The 24,765-nt window shown below is 53.1% G+C and overlaps 6 protein-coding genes across 6 annotated transcripts; 1 reads left to right on the top strand and 5 right to left on the bottom strand.

Moving 5' to 3' along the window:
• Positions 1 to 182: 182 nt before the first annotated feature.
• Positions 183 to 3,180, bottom strand: BKA58DRAFT_160278 (uncharacterized protein). The gene has a single exon (XM_046164946.1). The coding sequence runs from the start codon at positions 3,017 to 3,019 to the stop codon at positions 254 to 256; it is 2,766 nt and encodes a 921-aa protein (XP_046026658.1). The 5' UTR covers positions 3,020 to 3,180; the 3' UTR covers positions 183 to 253.
• Positions 3,181 to 3,315: 135 nt separating this feature from the next.
• BKA58DRAFT_468751 (F-box domain-containing protein) lies at positions 3,316 to 6,598 on the bottom strand. Its single transcript, XM_046175122.1, has 3 exons — positions 6,149 to 6,598; positions 4,140 to 6,071; positions 3,316 to 4,088 (listed from the first exon to the last, which is right to left on the bottom strand). The coding sequence occupies exons 1-3, from the start codon at positions 6,434 to 6,436 to the stop codon at positions 3,567 to 3,569; spliced, it is 2,742 nt and encodes a 913-aa protein (XP_046026657.1). The 5' UTR covers positions 6,437 to 6,598; the 3' UTR covers positions 3,316 to 3,566.
• Positions 6,599 to 6,768: 170 nt separating this feature from the next.
• Positions 6,769 to 10,823, bottom strand: BKA58DRAFT_468750 (uncharacterized protein). The gene is made up of 7 exons (XM_046175121.1): positions 10,685 to 10,823; positions 8,921 to 10,635; positions 8,782 to 8,875; positions 8,458 to 8,726; positions 7,650 to 8,409; positions 7,443 to 7,601; positions 6,769 to 7,394 (listed from the first exon to the last, which is right to left on the bottom strand). Exons 1-7 carry the CDS (start codon positions 10,763 to 10,765, stop codon positions 7,053 to 7,055), a joined length of 3,420 nt encoding a protein of 1,139 aa, XP_046026656.1. The 5' UTR covers positions 10,766 to 10,823; the 3' UTR covers positions 6,769 to 7,052.
• Positions 10,824 to 11,344: 521 nt separating this feature from the next.
• Positions 11,345 to 14,767, bottom strand: BKA58DRAFT_160217 (uncharacterized protein). Its single transcript, XM_046164944.1, has 4 exons — positions 14,473 to 14,767; positions 14,186 to 14,330; positions 11,574 to 14,121; positions 11,345 to 11,522 (listed from the first exon to the last, which is right to left on the bottom strand). The coding sequence occupies exons 2-4, from the start codon at positions 14,296 to 14,298 to the stop codon at positions 11,511 to 11,513; spliced, it is 2,673 nt and encodes an 890-aa protein (XP_046026655.1). The 5' UTR covers positions 14,299 to 14,330; positions 14,473 to 14,767; the 3' UTR covers positions 11,345 to 11,510.
• Positions 14,768 to 15,347: 580 nt separating this feature from the next.
• Positions 15,348 to 16,731, bottom strand: BKA58DRAFT_160221 (ASF1 like histone chaperone-domain-containing protein). Its single transcript, XM_046164945.1, has 4 exons — positions 16,319 to 16,731; positions 16,229 to 16,268; positions 15,867 to 16,175; positions 15,348 to 15,817 (listed from the first exon to the last, which is right to left on the bottom strand). Exons 1-4 carry the CDS (start codon positions 16,425 to 16,427, stop codon positions 15,412 to 15,414), a joined length of 864 nt encoding a protein of 287 aa, XP_046026654.1. The 5' UTR covers positions 16,428 to 16,731; the 3' UTR covers positions 15,348 to 15,411.
• A 1,139-nt stretch (positions 16,732 to 17,870) lies between these two features.
• BKA58DRAFT_439149 (uncharacterized protein) lies at positions 17,871 to 20,373 on the top strand (the record flags this gene model as incomplete). The annotated part of the gene is made up of 4 exons (XM_046173652.1): positions 17,871 to 18,170; positions 18,223 to 18,729; positions 18,819 to 20,195; positions 20,248 to 20,373. 4 exons carry the CDS (start codon positions 17,871 to 17,873, stop codon positions 20,371 to 20,373), a joined length of 2,310 nt encoding a protein of 769 aa, XP_046026653.1.
• Between the last annotated feature and the right edge of the window lie 4,392 nt (positions 20,374 to 24,765).

The raw sequence follows: 24,765 nt of genomic DNA, 5'->3' as shown, positions 1-24,765 counted from the left end.
AGCGGTCTGCTGGTTGTACGTTGTACGGGGAGATCTGCTGGGAACGGAGAAAGGCGGGTGGGGCGACGAGGGAAGGCTGTGCTACTTGTGGGCAACGTCAAGATTGTGTGATGTGAGATAATGTGAGTAGTTGAGGCGGTGAGGCGGAAATTGTGCAATGGACGATCGATCAGAACTTAACGCTGAGCCAGACAGCACGGGTAGGATTCTATGAAGATCTCTGTGAGGATGTCACAAGCATATCGGAGATGTTCTATTTCCTGATACCCCAGACGTCTCCGCCCATTGCCACGACCTTGCCATCTCCTTCCAACTCGCCTAGTAGCTGCTTCACTTCTTCGGCTCCGAACGGGAATCCGCCTTGAACCATCATACGCATCATCATGGTGATGCGACCCACATTCATGTTACCCTGATTTGCCATCATGCCCAGTATGAAAGCCGTGTAGACGTCCTTCTTCTCATACAGCATCTCACTCTGAGATTTGACAGTGTTGTTTGTGGCGTTGGCTTGTATGGTAGCTAGTTCCTCTGCTGCTGCCGCTGCATCGGCATCGTGAGCACCGGTTGTAGAAGTCGGTTTGGGGAGGGACTCGATGATAGAGTAGGTAGATGGGGCATGGAAGCGGAGCACAGACTTTCCAACCCAAAAAGCGAGGGCTTGGTTGACAAGGCTCTCGTCCATTTCTAGCATCTCTTCTAGCTGAGATACAGTGCGTGTGATGCCTTCGCCGCCCTTGTCTGAGCGTGTTGCCTCCTCATCGGGTTGAGGTTGGAAGGCGTAGATTACACTGACTTGCCAGGGTGTGAGGTGGTCGAAGTCTTCTGTACGGTCGTCAAAGGTGAGGGTTATGGAGCCGTCGCCCAATGCATTCATCCATCGCAGTTTACGCATGCCTTTGATGCGCTCGAAACGTGACTCGTACTCCTTTTGCAACGCATCGATTTGTGCGGGTACGCGGAAAGTGTCGTCGCGAAGCTGTGGCCAGAAGAAAGATGATAAGATCTGTGCGTTAAGCGTGGGGCAAGTAGGTGTGGCAGCGTTGGATGCAGAAGGAGTGACATTCCGAGTCGAACGTCCAGGTCTGCGAGCTTGGGGTGTGCGTGGCTGTCGGCTGTCTGGTGTCTGAAGTTCTCTGCTACGGTGGTCTGGCGTGACAAGTGATGTTGCGGCTGGTACGCTGATTGTTGTGCGGATAGTGCCGTTGATACGCTTCGATTCCAAGACGTCTCGCAACATGACCTCGCAAGCCTGTAGCTTGTCATCACCCAAGCGGACTTTGATGAGCTCCAACAGTCGAATCTCTTTCTCATATTCTGGATCTTGACATCTAAGCAAGTGATCTCCATATATGTTCTTCAGCTCGTTGATAAAGTCCTCTCGCTCCCAGAGTGTTAACAAGAACCATATCACGTCTTCAACTTTCGACTTTTTGTAGTCTGGTGATGCGTCTTGCGGTAGGGGCTGCCAGTTCATGTCATTCCAGTTGAGCTCCTCATCAGTATCCTGCCCGTAGTTTGCAAACGGCTTTACCATCTCGCTGGCAATCTCGTACGAGAGCTCGCTATTAGATGAGAATTTACTGCCAGTTTCGTCGCTCAGGTCAGTGAGCAGACTTGATATTATAATGCGCGCTGTGTCCTCTCGCTCCTTCAGATACCGCCTGATTGGTCTAGCGACGCGCTCAAGCAGTACTCCTTTGGGTTCGAGCTCGTGAAATGAGCGAATGATGGAGATGTAAACGTTCAGTATGTAGGTTGTTGTAGCTCCAGGATGTAACAGGCGTCTCGATATTTGCTGGGAAAAGCTCGACGTGAGGTATTGCTTCGCGTTTGAAACCCGCAGATACTCTTTGATGTCCAGAATGGCGCCCATACTTTTATCCCAGTGTATGACAAAATCAAATAGGTTATCAACTCTCGCTCGACCGAGCCTCCCTAAAGCCATCTCTTGCCATGAAGTCAATTCAGTTGGCAGGATGCTACTCTGCTCGCACCGCAAACATTCTAGTACCAACTCAACAAGTGGACAGAAGCCATCCTGAATCCACAGTCTCAACTGCGGCACGATTGACTTCTTGGAATACCAGTCTACCTTCAGGTAGTGGCTGGTGATGAAAGAGTCGAGCAGCTTGTTCATGGCGTGTGCGAAGGCCTCCTGCGCGCTGTCGCCCCCGAGTCCGACGCGTTCCAAGCCTTGTAGCAACGTGATCATTCGCTTTCTGCACTCCTGTGTCTTCTCGGGTGAAGCACTCGGCTGCATACCATCGTGTCGGGTATAAATGCGGAACAAGCGACATCCAGCGTCGTATAAGACATAGCTCAGCGTCTTCCCATATCGCTGTAGCGGTAGACAATGCGCAAAGACAGCCTGTATATCCCGGCGAAACCTCCAATCTGCTGCACTCGCAGTACCTGAGTCGGCAATCTGTGTGGGTCTGCTCGGTCGAAGGGTCGCATTACTGGCATTCTGCAGTAGTAGAGGCAGCAGGTGGTCGGTGAAAGGCTGGAGGTATACGTTCTGTACCTGCTCGAGAATACGCTGGGTTTCGTCGAGGATCTCCCAGGCTCGCCGAAGCTCAACCTCATCCCCCCACAACGCTTCTAGTCCAGGCCGGACATGGTTCGCAAAGTGCAGCCTGCACTCGTTTGTGTACCATTCGACCAATGTCTCCTCCTTCTCATCGTCGCTCTTGCCTTCTCCATTCAACAGAAAGCCTAGCGCTTCCTCAATCTCCCTGTTCTTCTGTGTCCTGGGTGCAAAGTTGACATCCTTTGGCAGACTCAGGAATCGTGTCGCACAACTCCATGCTATGTTGCGCTTGACTGCTCTGTGCTGCCCTTGCCCGTGTGCTTGCGCTGGTGTTCGGCTCTCGGCGTTCCTCAGAGCGTACGGGCTGCCGAACGAGGTCCCAGGCGCTGTATGACCCAGATCTGGTGTCGCAATCGGCGTCGGTGTGCTGTGCGAGAAGGAGAGGACTGGAAAGACGGACGCGAAGACCAGGGTGGAATGGTCCATGGTGGGTGGACGGAGGTGCGGCGGCCCCACTATGCGATTGTTTGGGCTCGTGTTCGTGTTCGTGTTCGTGATGGTATGAGAGACTTCATGGGCGTGGAATCGACAGGCTATCGAATGATTAGTACGCTGCTGCTGTGAGTCTGCTCGTTGTCGGCTTTCGGGGATTGTTGTCTGTTTGTTCGCGCATGCAGCGGTCGCGACCACCGCCCATTAAAGCTCGGGCCAGGTCCAACGCGTATTCACGTGGGGTAACCGCCATGTCAAAGTCTGACGAAAAACATATGAACTTCACCGTTGTGCGTACGTCTTGATTGAATGACGTTGTTTCCCAACGTCTAGTACTATATCGCCTGCGAATATGTCGAGTCATAATTTGACATTGGGCATATGAGAGCTTAGGTCTCGAGACTACATACCTGATGAAAAAGTATCAAGGATATCTACCATATACGCCCTGCACCGTCCCATTCCAAGCTCCATTCCATGCGTACAGAAAATGCTGCAGTAATACTATGAACACCGTGCCCGTCATATCAGTCACATTACATCAAGGCCTCAGCACACCGTGCCGCCTCCTAAACGCCTCAACTCGTTCCTCGTAGAAGAGTATCTCTCGAACACGTAACTTGGGACCTTTCTGCGAGTCTTGCACAAACGATTCATCGTCGCTCTCAACGTCGACGTCGTCACTTGCTTCACTCTCTGTCTCGTCACCACCGGGCGGCATAGCGCCATCGTCCATGTCATCGTCATCCTCGTCTTCCGTGGCTTCGCTCTCGTCGTCGGATAACATGGGATCATGTGTAGCGTATGCAGATCCGCTACCATCGGCATGCATGCCATCGTGTCGTAGGTCATAATTTGATGGTCGATTTTCCAGAATCTCAAAGCACTTGCTAGATAGACCCATGTAGCAGAGCTCAATCTCCGGTCGCAAGTGCACAATATCGAGGATCTGGTATGCGAGTTCGCGCGGATCGATGTTACTGCCATGGGCGTGGTCGGCGATATACGGGATATACAGGGAGCGAATGTGAGGGATGTACGGGAGACGTTGGAGGAAGTGATGCTATACAAACGTCAGTCGCATTTTCATAAATTGTGATGAGGCGCAATATACCCAGTCTTTGTAGTCGATGGACACTGCGAGTTCCCGCAAGCTGTTCATACGGCCGCTTGTTATGTATGTCAGGATCTCGCGGTTCAGCATCCACCGTCTCCACCTTGAACTATTGGTCGTGTGTCCGTCTGGGCTCTTCTCACCACTGTCTATCATTAGTTTCTTCAGACTTCCTCGGTGTCTCCGCAATGGCCCCTTGTAGATCGCATCTACTGTTACCGTAGACGAGTAAGAGCGGCCTTCTTGGAGGAAGAGCACTTCAAGACTATTCGGCGCCAGTGTCTCTTTGAGAAAGGTGATCAGCGAAGGGGACACTGTATTAGTGTGAATTCGCTTGAGGTTGAGCTGGTATTCTGATCGAAGGGTGTAGGAGGCCTTGTACGCCTTTGATGAAGACGGTGAGCCAGGGTAGGGGGGTCGAGGGGTGTATGTTCTCCGTAGTATTTTCCACAGTTGTTCGTGATTGCTACAGTGAAGAAGAGTCAATGTGGATAGAATCGACCAATCGAAGGCTCTGCGAAGCACCGGGACGGAGAGAGGAACGCGTTCGAGCTCGAGCACTTCTAATTTCAGTTTGCCAGTCAACCGCGGCTCATCTTCTGAGCCAGAAGTCTCGCCACGAGATGGAGGTGTCTTTGAGGTGGCTCTCTCTGTACCAGGAGCCTGCGCAGTTTGCCCAGCACTAAACGGCTGGTTGTCATTAAAGAGACTAACGCCCTCTGTTATGGAGTTATCTTCCATCGGATTACCGAAATGGTCCACGTCCTGGTCCGGGTCGCGTTCTTGTAGTGAGAGTGAGGCTATGGAAGGCAGGGGCAAGGAGGCTGCCGATTTGGCTGGCGTTGCTTCTACTGATCGCTCTGTGACGCCGGTAGCGCCTGGCTTTTGGGTTGGAGGTTCTTCTGAATGGCGCATGTTGTGTATGCGGCCAACGAGAATGCCGAGTACACCTCCTAGCCTTTTCTCTCCTATTGAACACGCGGCAGTTGATGTAGCGTTGTAGTCGACTTGTTGAAGACCTTCACCCTCCCAGACGGTCACCCAGTCCCGCTGCTGTGCGTGGGCTGCCACACCGATCCGCAGTTCGCGTAATTTCTTCTGAGATCTTGCGATCAGAATGCTCATCTCATCGAGGTAAGGCAACTCGTCGATATCCAAGACACTCAAACTCTTGAGCGCAGGTATGGCCGAAAAGGTAGGGTGTTCGACTCGGTCCAGCGCAGACATGCTACTCGGTGCATACGGAGGTACCACTACGACGGGGGCTTGGACGGTGCCAAGTCCACTCGGATGCGTAGCGTTCGGGGGTGGAGGAGGTAGGTTTTGGTTGTTGAGTATCATGGGTGGTGCGGGTGGAGGGATCGGTGCGTCGATTGTGTTGTCGTGCCATCGTATCCAGAGCCGGTCCAGACGGCATTCCTCACCGTCACTCCGGTGGGCGAGGCTCGACAGCGCAAGCCAGACATCGCGAAGCACACCCGTAGGCATATCCCACACGAACGTCTCCAGATTGATCATGCGCGCAATCGCAAGCGCCACCAAGGTCCCCAGCATCTTCCCGCCTTCCTTGGTGATCATGTATTCCTGAACCCATGCCTGCGGTCCGTTGCCAAGGGAGAACTTCTTGGTAAACTGTCCGTAGTAGTTGCCAAACCGCCGCTGTGGAACGGGGTATGGATTGGCGGCAGTTCTCAGGAGTGCCGTTGGCGTCTGTCCCTGCAGTCTCAGCCGGTTTTGGTGGGGAAAGCAGTCGTCGCCCATGACCAGCGTCGCCAGACCGTATGTGAGAGCATCGACGCCAGCGCGAGGCTCGTTGTGGGTGCTCTCGTCGGGCCACACAATGTCGAAACGCGAGTATATGCATGGGATCGTGAGTCGATGAAGAGCCGAGTGGCAGAGGCACAGCGATGTGAGGTCGTTGGTGTGTGGAAGCTGTCGAGTTGCAGGTCAGTATCGTGCCATTGCCGTACCGCATGACAGGGTGCAGCGCATAAGGCGCCCCTACTCACCTGGTGTATGATTTCTTTGAGGATGTCCATGGGCAGATCCAGCAGCTTCAGCGGCCCCTTGACAGCCTTCTCTTTCCCTTTGGGTTCCATGGCCTGCTCAGCTGATTCCGTCGCATTCACCACACTTGGCGCCGGGGCACTCGTCCACACCCCCTCGGCGTGTCCCTGCATGTCGCCCGTCTGCGCGTCGTCCTGCGAGGGCGAGAAGGAGCGGGCAGTGTTCCTGTCGGAATGTAGCGGCGACGCAGTGGTTGGAGTGCCGGGCGTGGAGAGTGGGGAGTCGGCCATGATGGTGCGTCGACGGCGAGTCGGTGGGGGGCATATAGGCTCCCGGGGGAGGGTAGGAAGCCAAGTGCAGAGACAGCACGATAATCTGCTTCTCACATGGGCCCAAGGTTTGCCAGCAAGTCGAGAGGTGGGAGAGTTGTATCAGACCCGTCCATCGACGTGTGGTTGGCCAAGAGACCCTGGATCCCGGTGCACATCCGCCTTACCTTTTGCATACCCACTCCGTTCCCTGTACAACCCGCTGCGGCCGCTTACGCCGCAACTCGCGACTACGCTTTGCGCGGCAAATGTCACGGCCACATCCTACGAGCAGTTGTAACAACTTGCAGTGGGCCTCGTTACGTGATCTCTTCTTGAACACAACGCGAGTTTAATCTTTCATCATTTTGACAGACTAGCATCCAGCCAGTATGCAGCAACGCTAGAAGATGTGGAGGCACCCTGAGATTCGCATCTGCACATAGGCATTGTGACCATGGTACTATATGCATATGGCTGCGAGAACACATTTCCTCTGCCAGGGGGTATATCCATACTCAAACTCCGTAGCCAGCGGCCCCACACGACAACAACACCGACGAACGCCAACACATTAACGCCATGTTCCAGGGGTACTTCAACTCCGTTGCACATTCAATACTGTCTGTCCGCGCTCTGGGTCCGTCATCTTGATGATCTTGACATCGGATGTTTGCGTGACATTACTCATCGATTGTGGAGTGATGAAGATAAACTGTCGCCCAATCGAGCGTCGAGCAGCTTGGATGATCATATGCATACTCCTTTCGCGGTTGACGCTGTCCATGAAGACGTCGAATTCGTCGAGACAGCGGATAGGCGAGCCCATTGCATCCCACAGGGAGAGGAGAAGACACACGGTAGAGTACGACTTCTCACCTCCCGAGAGGGTCTTCGTCTGTCTGCCGTCCCCGCTTCGTTCCATAATATCTGGTTGAACCTGATAGAGTTAGCGCTGTGCGCAGGTCAGACTGGTGTCCAGACTTACATGAATGTCGAGAAGAGCCTTCTTATGGTCGATACTAAGTGTACCTCTGAACTTGCGCTCGCTCAACAAATAGTTGAACGTGACTCGCGCCCGAACAGAGATGCCGGATCTGAACTGCTTCCACCGGTTGCGTCGGTTGTCAAGGGTAGTAATCAGTTGCTGCGACGAATCAGCAAGAGTCGTTCTGATACGTGTAATCAAACTTACATTACGTAGACTTCTGATGTCTTCAAACTCCTTCATTGCATCGTGGTGCTTCTGCTTCGCTTCAGTTGCCGCCCGTGTAAGGTCCAGCTGCGATCCACCGAGCTCCCGTTCCGCGTCTTCCCTGGTTTTTGCCATAGAAACCATCTTCTGTTGCAGGTCATCGGAAGTTAGATTAGGGGGGACGAATACACGCTCACATATGCTCGTCGCACCTTCAGTTACTTCGGCGAGACTTTGTTGCGACTCCAAGAGCTCTTCTTGCCATGTCTTCTTTACCTTTTCAGCTTCAGCAACTTGCTCAATGGCTATGTTCTTATTCTTAAGCTCTTCTTCTCGTGTGCCCTGAAGAGTTCGGACTGTCAAGTGCGCCTTGTCGAGCCGGGACCGGAGATCAGCGACAAGCTTCTGTGCATCATCCATCTCCCGCTTGTTCGCCTTGTTCTCGTCACCGAGTTCGATCTTTCGCATCACCACATCTTCGTAGACATCCTTACAGTTCTTGAACTCTTCTTGAGCTTCCGCGAGCTCCGACTCCCGCACTTGGATAGCTGCTTCATCGGGAGTTGCTTTCTCCAGTTCGCTTTCAAGTCTATCCAATTCCTTGGAAGCTAATTGGTAAGCACGTTTAAGATCTCTCTTCTGGCGTTCGTGGTCCTGTATCTGGGCCTTGCACCTGTTGACCTCACTATGCCGCTCACTAGACAGCTGCTGCAAGGTCTCGAGTTGTCCCCTAGCCTCGGCTAGATGTTTCTCTTCTAGTCTGTATATGCTATTAGCGAACGTCTCGACATGGAAGCGCCATACGCACTTGATCTGAGCACCTTTGTCCACCTGCATACGCAGAGCTCCGGTATACTCTGCAATTGGACTATTATTGATACCTCCGCCACTGTTGTAGACGAAGACGCGACCTTTGGTTGTGTCGCCATCCGCAAAGGTAAAACACATCTTGACGTTCGTAGTAGGGGGCCCGCGGTTGAACATGAATTGGGCACCTTCGTCCATGTTCTCAATGAGCACAGTCTGCTCGATGGACTGGTTGATGATGAGCTGATTCCGAACAAGATCGTCGTCAAACTGCGTGCTGGTTAGTGAGATATTCCTATGTCGTGTATGTAAAAGGGATGCCTACCGTAAGTGCCTTCATCCATGTGATAATATTCTGTGCGGGTTCATTGCCATCGGTGTCTATAGGCGTCCTCTTGCCAATGTATATCGGAGCAGACCTGACATCGTTAGCGTTATTGGTTAAGCGGGAAAATGGCGCGCACCAGCCAACCCTTTTCATAAGGGCTGATAGTATGTTTTGGTCTGGCTTACTAGTAACGACGAAGGCGTTCAGCGTTTGACCAAATTGCTTTTCAAGAATACGGCCCCAATTGTGCAACTGTAGCTTCACATGACGACCCAAGGGTCCGACTGGTTTCTCCCGGAATCTGCGCTCGGAGTCGATTGCACGAAGTAACTCGCTCAGGCCTTTGCGATTCGGATATCCATCGTCCCAATTGCTCCGACCTGATTGCATTCTTGCGATAGATTCCCGTATACGTCTGACATCTTTTTGAGCGTTGTCTACTTTTCGATCTGCTTCATCTTGCTCCTTCTGAGCTGTCGCCAGTTGGTCTTGCAGCGCTGCAAGCCCAGTATCGTGGCCTTCGAATGCCATCCTGGCATTCTCGCACTCAATCTTGGCATCATCACGCTCTCGAATCTTTTCTGCGTGGCGGCCATTGTCTGCTTCGGCCTGTCGTTGTCGGTATTGTGCAATCTCTGCTTCCAACTTCTGCACTTTCTTTTCCCTTGCCGTGACTTCAGTTTGTGCATTCCGTTCATCAGCTTGTAGCTGCACGAGTTTTCCTTTGACTTCCTGGAACTTTGCTTTAGCATCAAGTGCCTTTTGCTCTGCGGGCTCCATTTCAGTCGTGATGTCGGTGACGTTTTGTTTGGCGGCTTCGTGGGCCTGGTCCGCCAGCTCGTAGGCCTGACCTGCCTCTTCCACCCGTTGCTGTAAGGTTTGTATGATTCCTTCGGTATGTGCGAGGTTTTTCTCATTAAGCGCAACGTCATCTTCGTGTTCACGAACCGTGGCCCATGCTGCTTGCCGAGCATATTCCGTTTCCTTGTCTCGCATCGTCTGTAAACTTGCCGCTTTTCGGGCCTTCTTCTCCAGTGCTTCCATGTCGCGTCTCAGAGTGGTGAGATGGGCTTCTTTGACCTCGGCTTTTGTGTTCATGGCTTCAAGAGACTGTTCGATCTGCTGATAGTCTCTGTTCAAGTTCTCCAGCTGCGTGCCCTGGAGGAAGAACTTGTACTTATCTTTTGGCGTGGAGTGGTTCAGAAACTGCCTGGCCATGTCCTGTGTTAGAACATTCATCGGGTTGTCAATCTGCATGGAGAAGGCGTCCAGGATGTCTTCGAGCTCCGCTTTCTTATTGGTGACGAGTTTGCCGTTCACGTTCTTGAGCTTGAAGCCCGAGGTACCGGATCTATTGAAGTGTCGTTCGACAATGATTGAGTCGCCGTACTGCGCGGGTTTGTAAGCGAGTGGCCCTTGGTTCTTGATCTTGACAGTCACGGAGGCATGGTCTTTGCCCTCCTTAATGAGACTTTTGAGATTCTGGGCACGGTTTGTAGCGGTAGCCTTTCCGCCCAGGCAGATTGTGAGAGCGGTGAGCACGGCGCTCTTGCCGCTGCCGTTGTGTCCGATGATGAAGTTGATCAGAGGCCCCAAGGTCACTGTCAAATGTTCGTGACACATGAAGTTGATGCACTGGATTTCTTCGATAATTCCAGAGTCCGTCGCGACGTTTTCCCTGTCCGCAGTCGCCCGATGCTCTTTCTGCACCTGCTGTGTCGCCCGTATCTCTCGTTCCCGCATGTGTTCGCCTTCGTCATCGGAGGAATCGCTACCGCTGGCTGCATTGGATCGCTCGTCGTCCGAAGACTGGTCGCTACCCTCGGATTCAGATTGACGGGGTCGCTTGTTCTGGGCGAAGTTAGCATGTGTGTTGTTGGCTTCGGGGCGTTTGACATACGCGACTGTTACTGCTTGAGCCGTTGGGATCAAGCCCATCTGTGAGAGCGCGAGAGCGCTTCCCAGACATGACTGTGACCATAAGCGAGAGGGTCGACAGGCGCGGGTGGGCTGGAGGTACGGTTGCAGGTGCAGTTTGCGAGTGAGGTAATTCAGAACGCGCTCCTTCCCCGCTGAGCCGTTCAGGAACCGCGCTAGCGTCCGTGCATGGTCCAGCAGATTCACCCCCACGATACTTTTACGGCCAACGGCTCTCATGAACGTCCAGGGAAACGGATCAAGTACACTGAAAGCCAAAGCGAGGTTAGAGAGAAGATAGGCGATGCTTTGGAATTGCTGTCCGGTCGCAGCCAGAGAGGACTTTGGCTTCACTGCGGATAGTGTCAACACGTGACACCGCGTCGACGCGCGACGACCTAGGGACTGCCGCAGTACCCAGGTATGCACGGATGGCTAATCCCTTCCCGACTAACTCCAGGCGATGTCGTATCGCCATGGTTTTGCGACAGCCTATGATATTCCCATATAAGACTTAAAGGAACTTTTGTCAAGTTGGATTGCAAGACGACGGCCTGCTGGCAGCGGCGAAACTACGCACGATAGCCCGCATTCCCGCACATCACGATTTGTTTCCACGCATGCCATTGATCTCAATTCTGTCTTGCCTGATTGCATTTCGTCTATACTTGGAAATCACTAATGCCGCTTCACGTGTTCCGAAGATGGGTATATCAAGTGTTAGTACTGCGACCGCTCACTGTTATGCAAGATCAAAACTCCGCTATGCAAAACGTCATCCAAATCGCGCTGTTCCAGCACTGTCAAATCTACATGACGATCTGTGGGAGGTTAGCAAGGGTTTCCTGGTGCATACCGGATGTGCAACTTACACAATCGCCCTCCTTGGGTGCCTGCCCTATGCCCATTTCATCAAATGTCTTTGGGCCCTTGCCTGACGTCGAGGAAGCCGACGAGGCTGGCTTGGGTGGTGTAGGTGTAGCCGGCTTGTTTGCTTGTACTGGTGCAGGCTTTGGAGGTGGCGGCTGCTGTTGCAACGTCTGCACCCTGTTAGGCTTGGGCATATTATCGTATCCGCTGGGACGTCCTGATGAGCCCGGCCGTGAGGAGGGCCGAGAGCCTTGCCCTGGCGTAGTAGTTGAGGGTCTGTCCATTCTCGAGGAGGTCCTACTCTCCTGACCCGGTTGAACGGTAGATGGCCGGGTATGCTGGCGAGGCTCGAGAGGCGCAACGTACCCGATATCGGGCAGAGTTGGGGCTTTCTTAAGTGGCGCCCCCTGTTGTTTCTGCAGCTTGTTACGTCCATCTGGCGCACTGTATCCGATATCTGGAGGCTGCGTGGTTGATGGACGGGGCTGCGCTTCTGGACGCTGAGCACTCGGCCCTCCAGGTTGTCTATAGCTTGCAGGTCCCCCTTGTGGCAGCGGCGCGCCACGGCCACCACTAGAAGGACGGCCACCACGACCTGGGCCCATATTATCTACGCTCGTGTGAGGACGCATTGGCATCGGCCCCATGTCATAACCTGGGCCGGGATTAGGCCGCGCGCTGCCGCGTCCGTAGGGATCGTTTGGAGGGTAGACATTGGGATTGATGTTGAACGCTGAGGATACAGGTCGAGTACTGGAAGCTCTCACCTCTGGCGCAAATCCGCCAGCGATACCTGGCCGCTGCGGGCTCAATCGCGGAGGCCCATTGTCCATAGGATATGGCGCTGCTGTGGAAGGACGATCATAAGGTGCCGACATGGGTGCACTTGAGATCATTGGAGGCTGGTCAGACATGGGGTATGGCGTTGTGCTATCGCCCCTGGCTGGTAGTCGGCCACCTGGAGAGCTGTCACCGTAATCGGAAGGGCTGATGTCGTTGATAGACGGCATGGGAGCGTGTGACTTCTGCAGTCTCGCCGGTCGCTGGCCTCGCATGGAGCCGTGCTTTGACTTGATCATGTTGATAGCAACGTTCTCGTGGTCCTTCTTCGATAGTGTCCGCGATAACTTGGAGATGCTCTCTATACGTGCAGACGCGTCTTTATTGCCGTTCTTCTCTGCCTTGTCGTACCATTCAAGCGCTTTGTCCAGGTTGACTGGAGTGTTCATGCCGATCTCGTGGAAGTAGCCCATGGCGAACTCTGCAGTCGCAAGGCCGGCTGCGGCGGCACGTTGCGCGTATTGGTATGCCAACTCTTCGTTCTTGTTGAACTCTCCCTCATGTCCGCAGAGGAACCATTTGCTGATAGCCATGTCTGCCTCGGGCTCACCCTGCCTAGACGCGAGCGCGTTGTAGTGTAGCGACAGGGTGGGATTGAACTCACAGCCTAGACTGCAAAGCTCGTACGCAGAACCCATCTTCAGCTGAGCCTTTGCGAATCCGAGGTAGGCAGCTTTCTCGATGTTCTGTCTCGCGCCCTTTTCGTCGTAGGGCAGAAACATTTCCGGTACGTTGATCTGAGGCAGCTCCCGCGCCTGCAGCATGCCCAGCACGTAGGCACCCTGCGGAGCATTCTCATCCGCAGTAGCCGCAGCCTGCTTGATGAGTTGCACTCCCCTCGCAAAATCTTGTGGTTGTCCGTGCTGTCCGAGTAGCGTCATCATACCAAGGCGGTAGTTGGAGGCCGAGTCGCCTTGTTCCGCGCCAGCTTTGTAGTTCTGCAGGGCCTTGATCGGATCGTTCGACTGCTCGAACTGCATGCCCATCCGGTATTCGGCCCTCGCGTACCCCTTTGCAGCCGCACGGGAGTAGCACCTGAAGGCCTCCTTCTTGTCTGCGCGCATGCCAAACTTGCCAAACTCCAGCCACATGCCCCGCATGAAGGTCGCTTTCGGATGGCCTTGGTCGGCCAAGAAGGTGACTACGTTCATGGCATCGAGCCGCAGCTGATGCTCGACCTGTGGTGTTGCCGGTCTCGCGCCCTGGATCTCTGAAATGCGCTGCTCGTGCAGCTGCGCGGCGTCTACGTACTGCAGCGCGTCTTGTGCCCACGCCAGCTGCATCTCCGGGTCGTTGGAGTTGAGCACGGGCAGGCGCGCATTCTCCAAGACGGCCTCTTTCTCATCGTCGGACGGCGGCACGTTCGGGGGCTTGTTGGGGAGTTTGGGGAAGGGCGAGAAGTTGGGCGAGTCGTGGCTCTGGGCGAACTGGTTGTAGTCGTGCGACGGCTGCTGCTGGACCGACTGGGGCTGCACGTTGGGGGGCTGCCGGAAGGCAGAGGAGATGCTCGCTTGCCGGGCGGGCCATTGGTCGTTGTGGACGGGCAGCTCGTTCTGGTAGCTCGCCTGCCGCGGTGGGAAGTTGTTGTGCTGTGACTGATTGTAGCTCTGCATGGGGGACATGGCGCCGTTGGTACCACGAGGGCCGTTGGCTTCCAACTCCAGATGCGCGATGTTTTCCTGCATGTTCTCGGGCACTTCGGGCATGATCCTACCGCCAAATCTACGTCAGCCGCAATTTCAGGGCATGCACATGGCGATGGGCTAGAACGAACCGCTGAGGCGCAGGCGAGATGACTTCAGGCGAAGGAGCCGGCATATAGTAGTCATCGAAGCCTCCTGGCACAAAAGTAGCCCCCAGCTTGGGCTGGCCTTGGTGGTAGCTCATTGTGATGGTGCGATAGGGTACTCGCTGCGGTGCTTGAGATATAAACGTCAGCCGTTGTCCAAGAGAAACAGTCTTCGATGCACGTTGCCGCCTGGCCCCAGGGACCGTTCCGCGCAGCACTCATCGAGGCCGCCATGCATGCCGAGTGACGCGTGGAGCGGGAAATGAACGTACCTTAACTTGGTGGGGTATGGCCCTGAGTCGCCGTCGCTAAGTGCAAACTCGCCGGCAACCCTTGCGATCTGTCGGATATCGTATACGAGAGAGCGGACGATCCTCGTAGTCGTATATGGTGTAGCTATCTCGCCGCGCGCTTTTGTACAGGTAGTCGAGAGTGGCGGCGGTGCAGGTTTGAGGGGGAAAGAATAAGTCCAGGGAGATATCCGAAACGACCGACGAGTCCGTTTGCTGAAACAGGCGCTGAAGAGTCGTGTAGTCCTAGAGTTCTGCAGTGTGTGAAAGGTGCGTTGTTTGACGTCAAATGGTCGAGTGAGCTCCCCAGGTTTGCACACATGTGCACTCTAAAGGTCACAAGAACAAGAGCGAAGGATCCCGAAGGTGGTGACCAGCATCGTTAACGATGTCGCCCCCCTTCCTATCCTTCACAGTTACTATAAATGTTTCGACACACGTCTCGGAAATCAGCCTCCGAGTTCCCACCACTGCGCCATTCACTTAGAGGCTGTGCAGTGACGTTGGCTACTCCGAACCACCACTTTCAGCCTGTGTAGACGGATCCGCGCAGGCCACATCCCGGATCCAACGGCAGCGGCAGGTTCAAGAAGACTGTTGCGGAGATGAATATGGAAAAGGCCACGTACTCGGGCCCAGGAATGGCTTGCGCGGCTGCATGCATTCTTGTCGACTATCTGAGCCTCACCCTGATAGTTTCCATCACGGCACACGTTTTGTCACGTAGCATGGACTGCTTTCTTGCTGGGTCATTCATAATTCAACTTCTTCGTGACAAGATGAAGACTAAATAGTGCGGACAGAGCGGCGAGGCGACTGCTGTCTACATATCTAGAAGAAAACTACAAAGCGGTAGACATCGCTTCCTGCTCGAAGCACTCGCGATGATGAAGTATACAAGCAAGGAACCCGACGGCACATCTAGTGAACCATAACATCCGCACCAGGCTGTTGCTGCTGCGGGGCACCTCCAGGCTGTTGTTGGGCTGGCTTGCCACCGCTGGCAGCGCCTGCCTCGCCCTCGTCCATCTCCATGTCATCATCTCCGCCCTCCTCGCCCTCTTCCTCCTCATCGTCTTCTGAGTCTTCAATGTCAATCTCTTCACTGCCGGCCTCGGACTCAGCGTCGTCGTCGGCAGCGGGGCCTGCAGTGTCCTCGGCACCTGCCATAGCGGCATCCTCACCCTCCGCGGCGACGCCTTCACCCTCAGCCTCTTCAGCCTCCTCTTCTTCCTCTTCCTCGATACCGTATTGGTCTCCGTCGGCGGTGAGGTCGGCCTCTGGCTGCTCAGGGGGGAACTCGGGGGGTGCAGACTCGTCGGAGTCCCTGAATGGGTTAGTACTGCCAAATACCACAAGTGTCTGTAGCTGCGTACCACTTGATGGCGAAGCGGGTGACTCGCGGCTTCTCTGCCAGAATCTGCCTCTGCACCTTCTCAATGACGGGCTTGGTAGGCGGGTCTAGTGCTAGCGCCTCGTCTGTGTACTCGTTGTTCACATAGTATCCGACACGCACAAACTCGCGCTCATCGTAGCTGCAGCTAAGCAGGATGACTGTGACACCGATGATCTCGCTGTTGGGGATGCGCGTGAGGTTGGGGGCATCGGCCTTGAACTGGAACTTGTTGACGCCAATGGGGAGGGGGCCGACGAGGACAGAGTCGAGTTCCTGATCATACTCGTTTCTGCGGGGGAATTGATCAGACGTGTTCACGAGCAGGGGCAGCAGCGGACTTACGAGGTCGCAGAGCCAACGTAGGTCAATTTCCACTCGAGGTCTGAATTGTCGTTAGTTGCCGTGGCCTATCTTCGTGCTGAGCGCACTTACCCTTCTGTAGTTGCTCAAGGCACTCAAAGGTGATCTCAAACTCGTACGGCTCGTCGAAGCGCGCGGGGTTGTTCTTGACCTCCACACCGAGAAGCGACACGACAGACATTTTGAAGGCGGAAGTGATGAAGCAAGAATAAAGGTAGGTGAGACGGTCGGTATGGACAATGTGGTAGACTTGAGAGTCGAGAGGCGTGCGTGGTGGGGATTCTGCAAAAGGCGGCAGGAAAAGGTGTTTGTTATGGAAGCGGTGAGGACGTGCGTTAGATAGATCGCGGCGGCAACGATCAGTGGATCTTTGTCCTAGGCTGTCGCGGGTCGCGTTCAACTAAAAGCGTGACCAGGCGTTACGCGTTCGCGTCAGAGCCGTGTCCTACGTATCTTCCACGTCTGAAGAGAAACCGGAATAACCCACCAGGCGTCGCATCGCTCCGTGCTTTGTTCCAGGCCTATCATGTACTGATGCTGCGATGATTCTTGCGTCTAGGTAGTCTTGATACGTACATAGGTAGCGAGAGGGATCCAGTCGACTGCATTAGCTTCACCCCAGGGCTGCATCCAGGAACGTCGCAGCTACGGTCGAGGCTATCTTCAGCATTTGGGAAAGGGTCAGTCTCCCCCTTATTTAGTGGGCGGGTTTTCCCAAAGTATGAAGACGTGCTATTAAGCTACATGTTACAATCTGGCGTTGTAGGGTTCAGAACAGAGGCATCTGAATCTATCGTATTGTGCCGGTATCCGCAATATACTTGCTAGACTTCAGACAAACCGTCGCGCAAGGCCTCTGCTTCTTCTCTACAGGCACGTAGGATAGGTTTGGCGGGACAAGTGACTAGGGCAATGACGCTGACAAAGACTGATCCGCAGTAGTCGATGCATCGCGGAAGCGCTAAAGCGGGGCGGGCGGTCATGCTAAGTCGTAAGCAAGCAGCAAACACGATTCCTTCCAAAAGTCGTGGAGACGCCTCGAGTTCATGCAAGAAAGGGATCGACTTTATGTGCACGTCCTCCGAAGAAAATCGACACCATCTGTAGCTTGATACCTACGTATCTACTTAGTCAGGGTCTTACGCCTGAACCATCCCATAACCCAGAAGTATACCATTCTGAAACCCAACATTACTTAGTTATCACTAGAGTGGAGACCGGGGAAGTGAGTAATGTATTGCATGCCCTGCTTGCTCCTTCATGTACCATGTCGCTGATCGCTGCGCAGAAACACTGCATCGGATCTTACGTCCGTAAGGATCCTATCTCTCCACTACCAAGCTTCAACAGCATCTCAGCCATGTCGAGTCCATCATTGTCGAATCAGAACGGATCTCAAGCTTCCCCACCAATTGCAGCCGATAAAAGGACACAACAGCCTGCACCGCGCGTTCGCCGCAGAAATCGACTCATTACTTCTTGTCTCGAATGTCGACGACGGAAGTTGAAGTGTGACAAAGGCCATCCGTGTTCACATTGCACGAAAAACACGCGACAATGCGTATTCATTGCATCTGGCCTTGATGCAAATGCTCAGGCAAAGCTAGCCGAGGTTAAAGAGCAGATGGGTCGTTTGGAGAGGAGCCTAGAAGAAGATGTTGCGCGCAAGACAGAGATAAACACCAGAGATACTGCAAACTTTTCCAGAGTCGGTACACTCCCTGGCCAGGAACAGTCAAGCGACCAAGAAGACGATGAGGACACTAATGATCTGCGACCGACACATCTCGTGACTGAAGATGCAGCTTACTATGAGCCTGACGATGATGTCAACGACGACATGGTCGATCTGGGATTTCGCATGGGGAGAGTACGCATCACAGAACGCATTGGAGGGCTTGTTCGCCCACGATTCTCAGATGAAGTGAGTCTTCAGGCATTTAGCATGTCTAATTGAACTAACGCCTCCCTCGTAGCTTGCTTCGACACTCAAAGAGTTACCAGATCGCGAGTCTCCGTCTCCGTCTACCATCGAAGAAGATGGCGCAAACTGGTTAGCGCCAACACAAGATTACGTCGTTCCATCTTCAAACTTTGTGTTGGCGTCCGGAATCGGCCAACCCGCTCTTGAGTCTCATCTGCCTGCGCGGGTCGTAGTGGATAAGTTGCTCTCTCACTATTGGTTTGCGGTGCACACAATAGCTCGGACTGTTCATCGCCCTTCATTCGAGCGACAGTATCAGAACTTCTGGATCAGAGTCAACATGGGCATGGAGCCTCGCGCGTCTTTCCAAGCGGTGCTATTTGCAGCTTTGCTGAACTCGGTCGTTTCAATGACCGATGACATGGTTCACGTTGAATTTGGTGTTGAAAAGAAGACCATGATAGACAGCTTCCGTGAAGGAACCGAGACGGCGCTTGCTCGAGCCAATTTTCTCCGCACTACAAAATTGGAGACAATTCAAGCTTTCGTGATGTACCTCGTGAGTCTGCCATTCTCAAGCGGGTACACAGCAAATTGTCCCAGCTGTCACCATATACTCCACCAGACCGTGCTAACGACCTCCTGCAGATTCCTCTATGTCGCAATGAAGTATCTCGCGCACACTCCGCACTAACTGGATCGCTTATCCGCTTGGCTGAATGTATGGGCTTGCATCGGGATCCAACGACCTACAGCACCTCACCGGTTGAGATCCAAGTGCGGCGTCTCATATGGTACCAAATATGCTTTTTGGATCTGCGCACTTGCGAAGCTGTTGGCCCACGTCCGCAGATCAGACTCGACGACTATGATACTCGATTTCCGATGAACATAGACGATGTTGATCTCGACCGTGCTGAGCGTGGCGAGAGTGGAACAGATGTCAGTAAAGACCGCAGCCACTTCACCGACATGACTATCAGTCTCATGCGATTCGAAGGCTACGAGATGCATCGCTTTCTCTGGAGCGAGCGCCCAAAATTGGATCGCAAACGCGCTGATGGGAAGAGTGAAGTTACAATTACTTCGCTTCTGTCGCGTGTTCAGTCTTTTCAAGCGGCTATGGAGAAAAAGTACCTTCCCATGCTGTCCAAGACAGAGCTATTACACGTTTTAGCGTCGGAACTATATGGAATCGTCTCGAATCGCCTGTATATTTCCATCTTACAAAAGTACATCACTTCTGCTCGCTGTCGGATGCCGGAGCGCCTACGACAATTGACACTAAGCGCAGCGACCATGATTCTGGAACATGGCATGGCAATTGAGCAGCATCCAGCTCTATCCTCCTGGTCCTGGATCGTTGGTGCTCTCCACCAGCATCACTGCGCGCTTCTTCTTGTGAATGAAATATACATATCAAACCCGGAACCAGCGATGGAACAGCGCATATGGAGATGTCTAGACTACTCGTTCAATCTACCTAATGGACTATCCAACGTCGAGAAAACTAGGATGGTCTTGGAAGAGCTCGTCGGCAAGACAAAAATGTATTCTGATTTGAAGAGAGTACGGGTTCCTACAAACATGCCGCAAGCTGGCCTGGAGCCTCGACAACGCGTACAGAGGGAAGAAGGCGGACGTAACGGAAGCACGCAGTCAAATACGAGTACTGCTGGTCCCCTTTCGCACTTACTGAGCGGGAATTCAGATGTGCAAAACCTCGCACAGCCACTACCATCGCCACCGCAGAGTTCCCAGGTTCAATCCACATTGGTACCTAGGCTCAATACCTTCCCTGGCGCCATACCGACTGTAGACTGGGGTACCATCGACATGCCAGCGACAGTATCCGCTTCAGCCTATGACAGCATTCCTGGGAACAGTCCACGCAATCCGATGCCGAATACCGCACAGCAAGGTGAAAGTAATAACAGTAGTCCGAACTCGATCATGTACGAAGGTGGAATGGCAGCTGGTTCGAACAGCAATACTGCAATGGACGCCATCAACGACATCGACTGGGTAAGTGACACTCTCGTCCCTTCAGATACTGACATTGCTAACGATGATATAGAATGACATCGAGGAGATGTTCGGTGACGCTGAGATGGGAGCCGGCAATATGCTTGTTCCGCCTTTCGCATTCCCATCCTTCTCGGCTTCGGATCCGCGGTGGCCGGCTTCAGATCGAATGCAGTAACCCCGTAGAGTCAATCATCAACAATATCAACCGCACATATTATGTAACGTATCCGCTCCATGGATCATCGATGAGGGCTCCTCATGACTTTATCGATGTTCCCTGGTGGTCTGGTGTTCAGCGAGTGTTTTGGTCTAACATGATCACCACCACCCATCATTTCTTTCACATACTACCATGGGACAATGGAAAGTAGGCACACATTACGTTGCCTCTAAGCTCCAGGGGCGATTTATCTAGGCTTAGTAAGCCAAGAACAAACCTTGGAATATAAGATCAGGCAGCCGCCCGGCAATTCTCCATCCACTATCTACCAGAATCTGCACAACAAACAACATTACACAATGCTAAACCAATCAAGTAATGAGGCGAACCCCAAGTCAACTACTATCGTGAACACATTTGCTTCCCCACCGCTACCAAGGTGGAAGGAGCTGTGCGACCTTCCCAAACCTAGCGGCCCACTCCCCGAAGGAGACGAAGGCAATGCGGCTAGTAAAGAAGAAGCCTTAGGAAATAAAAGAAGCCTAAGACAGCGAGCAAGGAGACAAAGGCGAGAAGTGAAACGGCATAGGTACTACATATGAGAAGCAGGGTAGTGCACGTAACGACAACCTCGCGTAGACTCTACGCCAAAGTGCTATCTCGCAATCGAGCGCTGCTCGTCTTCCGAGCGTCACCTTTTGGAATATGTGGTCCCTTCCCAACTCCGCGGTCGCACTCCAACCTGCATTCTCGTATTAAGCGCCTTCATAGTTGAAGCACGACTCTTCACCCGACTGATATCCCTCAGCGCCTGGGAAACAACGGCATGCCGTTTACCAGTCTTCTCTATCCAAGGCTCCACGTTCGGATTACAAGCATATTCCATAAGCGCGTCCGATTGCCCGGTCGTCCGGGATTTCGAAGCGGTATAGCAAGGACTCGGCTCGCAGCACGGGAAGCGGGGACAGCTCATAGATTTATCCTCCGAAGTGGTAAGGGATTCGGTGTTTGCTGGTTGGTCTGGTGTTGCAGAGACGTTTCTGGTACGATATATACACTGCCGCTATCCGTTCTTCCACATACGACCATAGGACAATGAGAATTAGGCTTCCCGTCCGCTCAGCCATATACAAGCATTGTACCGGCGGATTAGTAGTTAGGTGGGTGACCACTAGCGAATCCCCGCTGTTGTATGTTTTTGAAGTTCTCATGAAGTTTTTTTTCTTGCATGTGGGGGCGACCGGCATTGGGCCGACTAGAGACGATGTGGGCCTGAGAACACGCAAACGTAGCTTACATGACAAGTGCAGAATCTTGTAATCTACCCGTACTGTGATCTCTTTTGCTTTAGTATTTGATGGAGGAGCGTATTATTGCGGAAAGGGACAGTGACTAGTGACATGATCGTGATGATTTGACTATCGCAACATCCCTCTCCTCAACCCATTCAGGCGAAAACCATGTAGCTTAAGAGCATCAAGAGGGAAGATGGTAACAGGGAAGCAAAATATGCAAACTCAGTGATAGCATCCCAATGCATGACATTAGCTCTCACCACTTTGTCATCAGGTGTGGTCCGAATTCGTGTCGCATACATGCTAATAAAATTGAACAACTACACAGCCTCTAACGTAATGTATGCCTCTACCTTGAGTCTTCTTAACAAAATGCGACATGAATTGTAGCCACGTCTAGGGTTGTCAAAATTCCGAGTACCCACGGTGCATGCACTAAACAAAGGCAACATGTCATAGTCTCACGAACCAAAACGTGACTTCTGCACCATTCTCATTGAATCTCTCACGCCTTGTTACAGCAAACCCGTATCACTTCATGTGTGCATGAATGATCGCAACACCTACTATGTATCCTCCCCACCGCAACTCACATCAACTTAACTCACACAATCGCCAGCAGAGATGTTCGAAAACACAACCGCAGAACTTCTCTACCTTCGCAACTCAATCATGGGTCACATGCCGCTTGTGAACCCCTAGCTGCACGGTAGGCTAAGCCTAGTGACATACCCTAACATCGATGACACATGGGACGTGCGCATTGTAGTAGTCAAGTCGAGTGAGCCGTACGAAGCAAGGATATTGGGGCATGTGAACGATAGCCTATACGAACTGACGGGGTTGCGGCAGATGCTCCATGCGCTGCGAGAGGACCATAGACGGAAACTTCAAGAGAGAGTAACAGGCGATATACTTCGCAGTGCTGGTGTTGAGGATTTACAAGGACGATCTCATAGGTGGAGAGGGGCTGGAGTACCGCAGATAGGTCAAGAGATACCAGTGCGTTATATGCCAGCTGGGGGACCAGAACCGGCACGGTAACCGGATGGACCTGGGCAATTGGAGTGGCGCTGTTCCGCCTCGGAGGCACGGGGTTGCTGAATGGACTGCTGCTCATGAGCAATATCAGCGCGAACAAGAAGAGCAGGCTGCACAGCGGTACTAGGGGCTAGGGCAGTCATTTTGTTTCACTTTTAGCTCATCTTGACAAATGATGTATTTGGTCAAGATCCTCCGTAGAAAGAATGCGTAATGCTACATGTCACTGATGATCGGGAGCATTGCCGGTATGCGATTGGATCATGTGTGGTACAGGGATGATGGAACCGTTTTGACTTCATGTGTGAGCGTTAGAGTCACATGTAAATGACGGGAGTCATCCTGAGGCGGTGGCTTGGCGTGACATATGGTAAAGTTTCTTGAAACACTGCACGAAAGACTGTATGATGCCAGAGTCTAGATTTCGAAGCGTTGGAAACATTCAAAGAAGTTATGCTTTCTTTGCAGCCTACTCGGTACCTGCGTGAGGTTCGTCTCCGTTCTAGGGCTTATGGATTGGCGGTACGGAACGAGCCCCGGCGGTAGCATAAGGTTTGAGTGCGGCAATCGTATATCATGAAGTCAGATCTAGATGCGCGTCAGACACAAACCCCTGCTGGACATTCTTGTCTCGCAGCCCGGTAGAAGTACGTTTGATGTTGCTCTTATTGCCACTGTGGGGAAGATAACGCGGGTAAAAGAGTTTCGAGATTGACCTCAAGATAGCGCATAGTGATGGCGCGTAGGACAAGAGGCTAAGATGGATGATTGTGGTTATTTCTGATACAATTATTTGGAAGTGAGCGGCGCTGGCACTCCCCCTTGCTGTTCGCACTATAGATTGCCAAGTATAGGGTTCGCGCTGCGGCGACGCAGGCATGCCGCTAAACGAAGAAGCACTCACAACTTGGCATGTGACAGCCGTGAGTATTTTGTGCCAAATTTGTTGATGGTGGCGCGAATACCAACGGGCGATCGTGGGGAGCATAGAGTTTCGGCTATCTTGGACGATGGCTTATCGTCGGGCCTTCCTCGAGTGTTTGATCACAGCGCAGCAACTTTAGTTTGCGAAAAACAAGATATCTGGTAGCAGGGGGGGCTATTGGATATGAGAGATGATGCATGGCTGGGCAAGCGCGATAGGCGACTGAGGGGTGGCTCAGGATGCAGGTCCGGTCTTGGTATATTGGAACACTGCAGCGTGTATAGCCGGAGCGACAAAGGAAAGTGCGCATCCCGGGGGGTATAGTCACGCTACGTGCCTGTTGATCTCTGGATTACTCAAAATATGAATGACATGGTATGTTATCGGAGCGGCTGCCCAAGATCAGAAGGTCGCGATGTCAAGATCTCAGGCAGTGGAGGGCTATGGAAGGGTGTTCCCTGTATACGGAAGATTTCTGGTGACGCATCTGCGGGCTCGGAGATATGAGCACTAAGCGAGTATTGCCGTACAACGTGTCCATGAGGAAGTTGCGATGGGGGGACTGCCGGTTCGACGTGTTAATGCCAGCGTGGGCAGGAATAAGGTCGGGATGAGTTGGCGCTCGAGAATTCAGGGGTGACTCGTGCCGTTGGGCAAACGCAAGTCCAGCAATGCATCTCTCCACCGGAAGGGTGGTGGTGGACGAAGAGGCAAGATATGCAGGAAAGCGGAGTTGTGGATTGCCCGCAGGAGGCGCGACCCGTGGTCTCAGGCCGTGCAGCAGCCCCCGGGACTTGTACCTTTTTAATTGATGAGCCAAGAGTCCGTCTGCACATTTACTGTTGGATAGTCATTGAGATGCGCGGTGCACATTTGGGTGATTAGTCTAGCCGCGTGCCGGCCTATCAACGCCTGCTGGAGTAGCTTTTTTCTTAGCAAGTCAGCTCGTTTTGGGTATACCGAACGTTTTAAGAGGCAGTGAGAACAGGCCCGGGGGCCGACCCTATTGACGGAGCCGCGTTAGTGAACAAGTGAACAGTGCTTGGGGTTCCTGATTTGCCGTGTCTCTGCAGGATGCCAATGGCTGGTGGTACACGGCAGCGTTTCATAGGGAGCGACCAGGAGGCTGGTCAGGGCGCGGGGACC

The sequence above is a fragment of the Alternaria rosae genome (assembly GCF_020736505.1).
Source record: "Alternaria rosae strain MPI-PUGE-AT-0040 chromosome Unknown BKA58scaffold_4, whole genome shotgun sequence".
In the NCBI taxonomy this organism is placed as follows: Eukaryota; Fungi; Ascomycota; class Dothideomycetes; order Pleosporales; family Pleosporaceae; genus Alternaria; species Alternaria rosae.
The sequence above is the reverse complement of the archived record's forward strand: the minus strand, read 5'-3'. Positions and strand labels throughout refer to the sequence as shown.

Coding starts and splice junctions, on each gene's coding strand:
- BKA58DRAFT_160217 (XM_046164944.1), bottom strand. CDS start 14,298: ATGAGCTACCACCAAGGCCAGCCCAAGCTGGGGGCTACTTTTGTGCCA. Junction 14,122..14,185: donor ATCTCGCCTGCGCCTCAGCG/GTTCGTTCTAGC, acceptor ATTTGGCGGTAG/GATCATGCCCGAAGTGCCCG.
- BKA58DRAFT_160278 (XM_046164946.1), bottom strand. CDS start 3,019: ATGGACCATTCCACCCTGGTCTTCGCGTCCGTCTTTCCAGTCCTCTCC.
- BKA58DRAFT_468750 (XM_046175121.1), bottom strand. CDS start 10,765: ATGGTCACAGTCATGTCTGGGAAGCGCTCTCGCGCTCTCACAGATGGG. Junction 8,410..8,457: donor GACAAAGGTGCTCAGATCAA/GTGCGTATGGCG, acceptor TAGCATATACAG/ACTAGAAGAGAAACATCTAG. Junction 7,395..7,442: donor AGGCTCTTCTCGACATTCAT/GTAAGTCTGGAC, acceptor TAACTCTATCAG/GTTCAACCAGATATTATGGA.
- BKA58DRAFT_160221 (XM_046164945.1), bottom strand. CDS start 16,427: ATGTCTGTCGTGTCGCTTCTCGGTGTGGAGGTCAAGAACAACCCCGCG. Junction 16,269..16,318: donor CCTTGAGCAACTACAGAAGG/GTAAGTGCGCTC, acceptor ACGACAATTCAG/ACCTCGAGTGGAAATTGACC. Junction 15,818..15,866: donor ACCCGCTTCGCCATCAAGTG/GTACGCAGCTAC, acceptor TAACCCATTCAG/GGACTCCGACGAGTCTGCAC.
- BKA58DRAFT_468751 (XM_046175122.1), bottom strand. CDS start 6,436: ATGGCCGACTCCCCACTCTCCACGCCCGGCACTCCAACCACTGCGTCG. Junction 6,072..6,148: donor TCAAAGAAATCATACACCAG/GTGAGTAGGGGC, acceptor GCAACTCGACAG/CTTCCACACACCAACGACCT. Junction 4,089..4,139: donor CCATCGACTACAAAGACTGG/GTATATTGCGCC, acceptor ACGTTTGTATAG/CATCACTTCCTCCAACGTCT.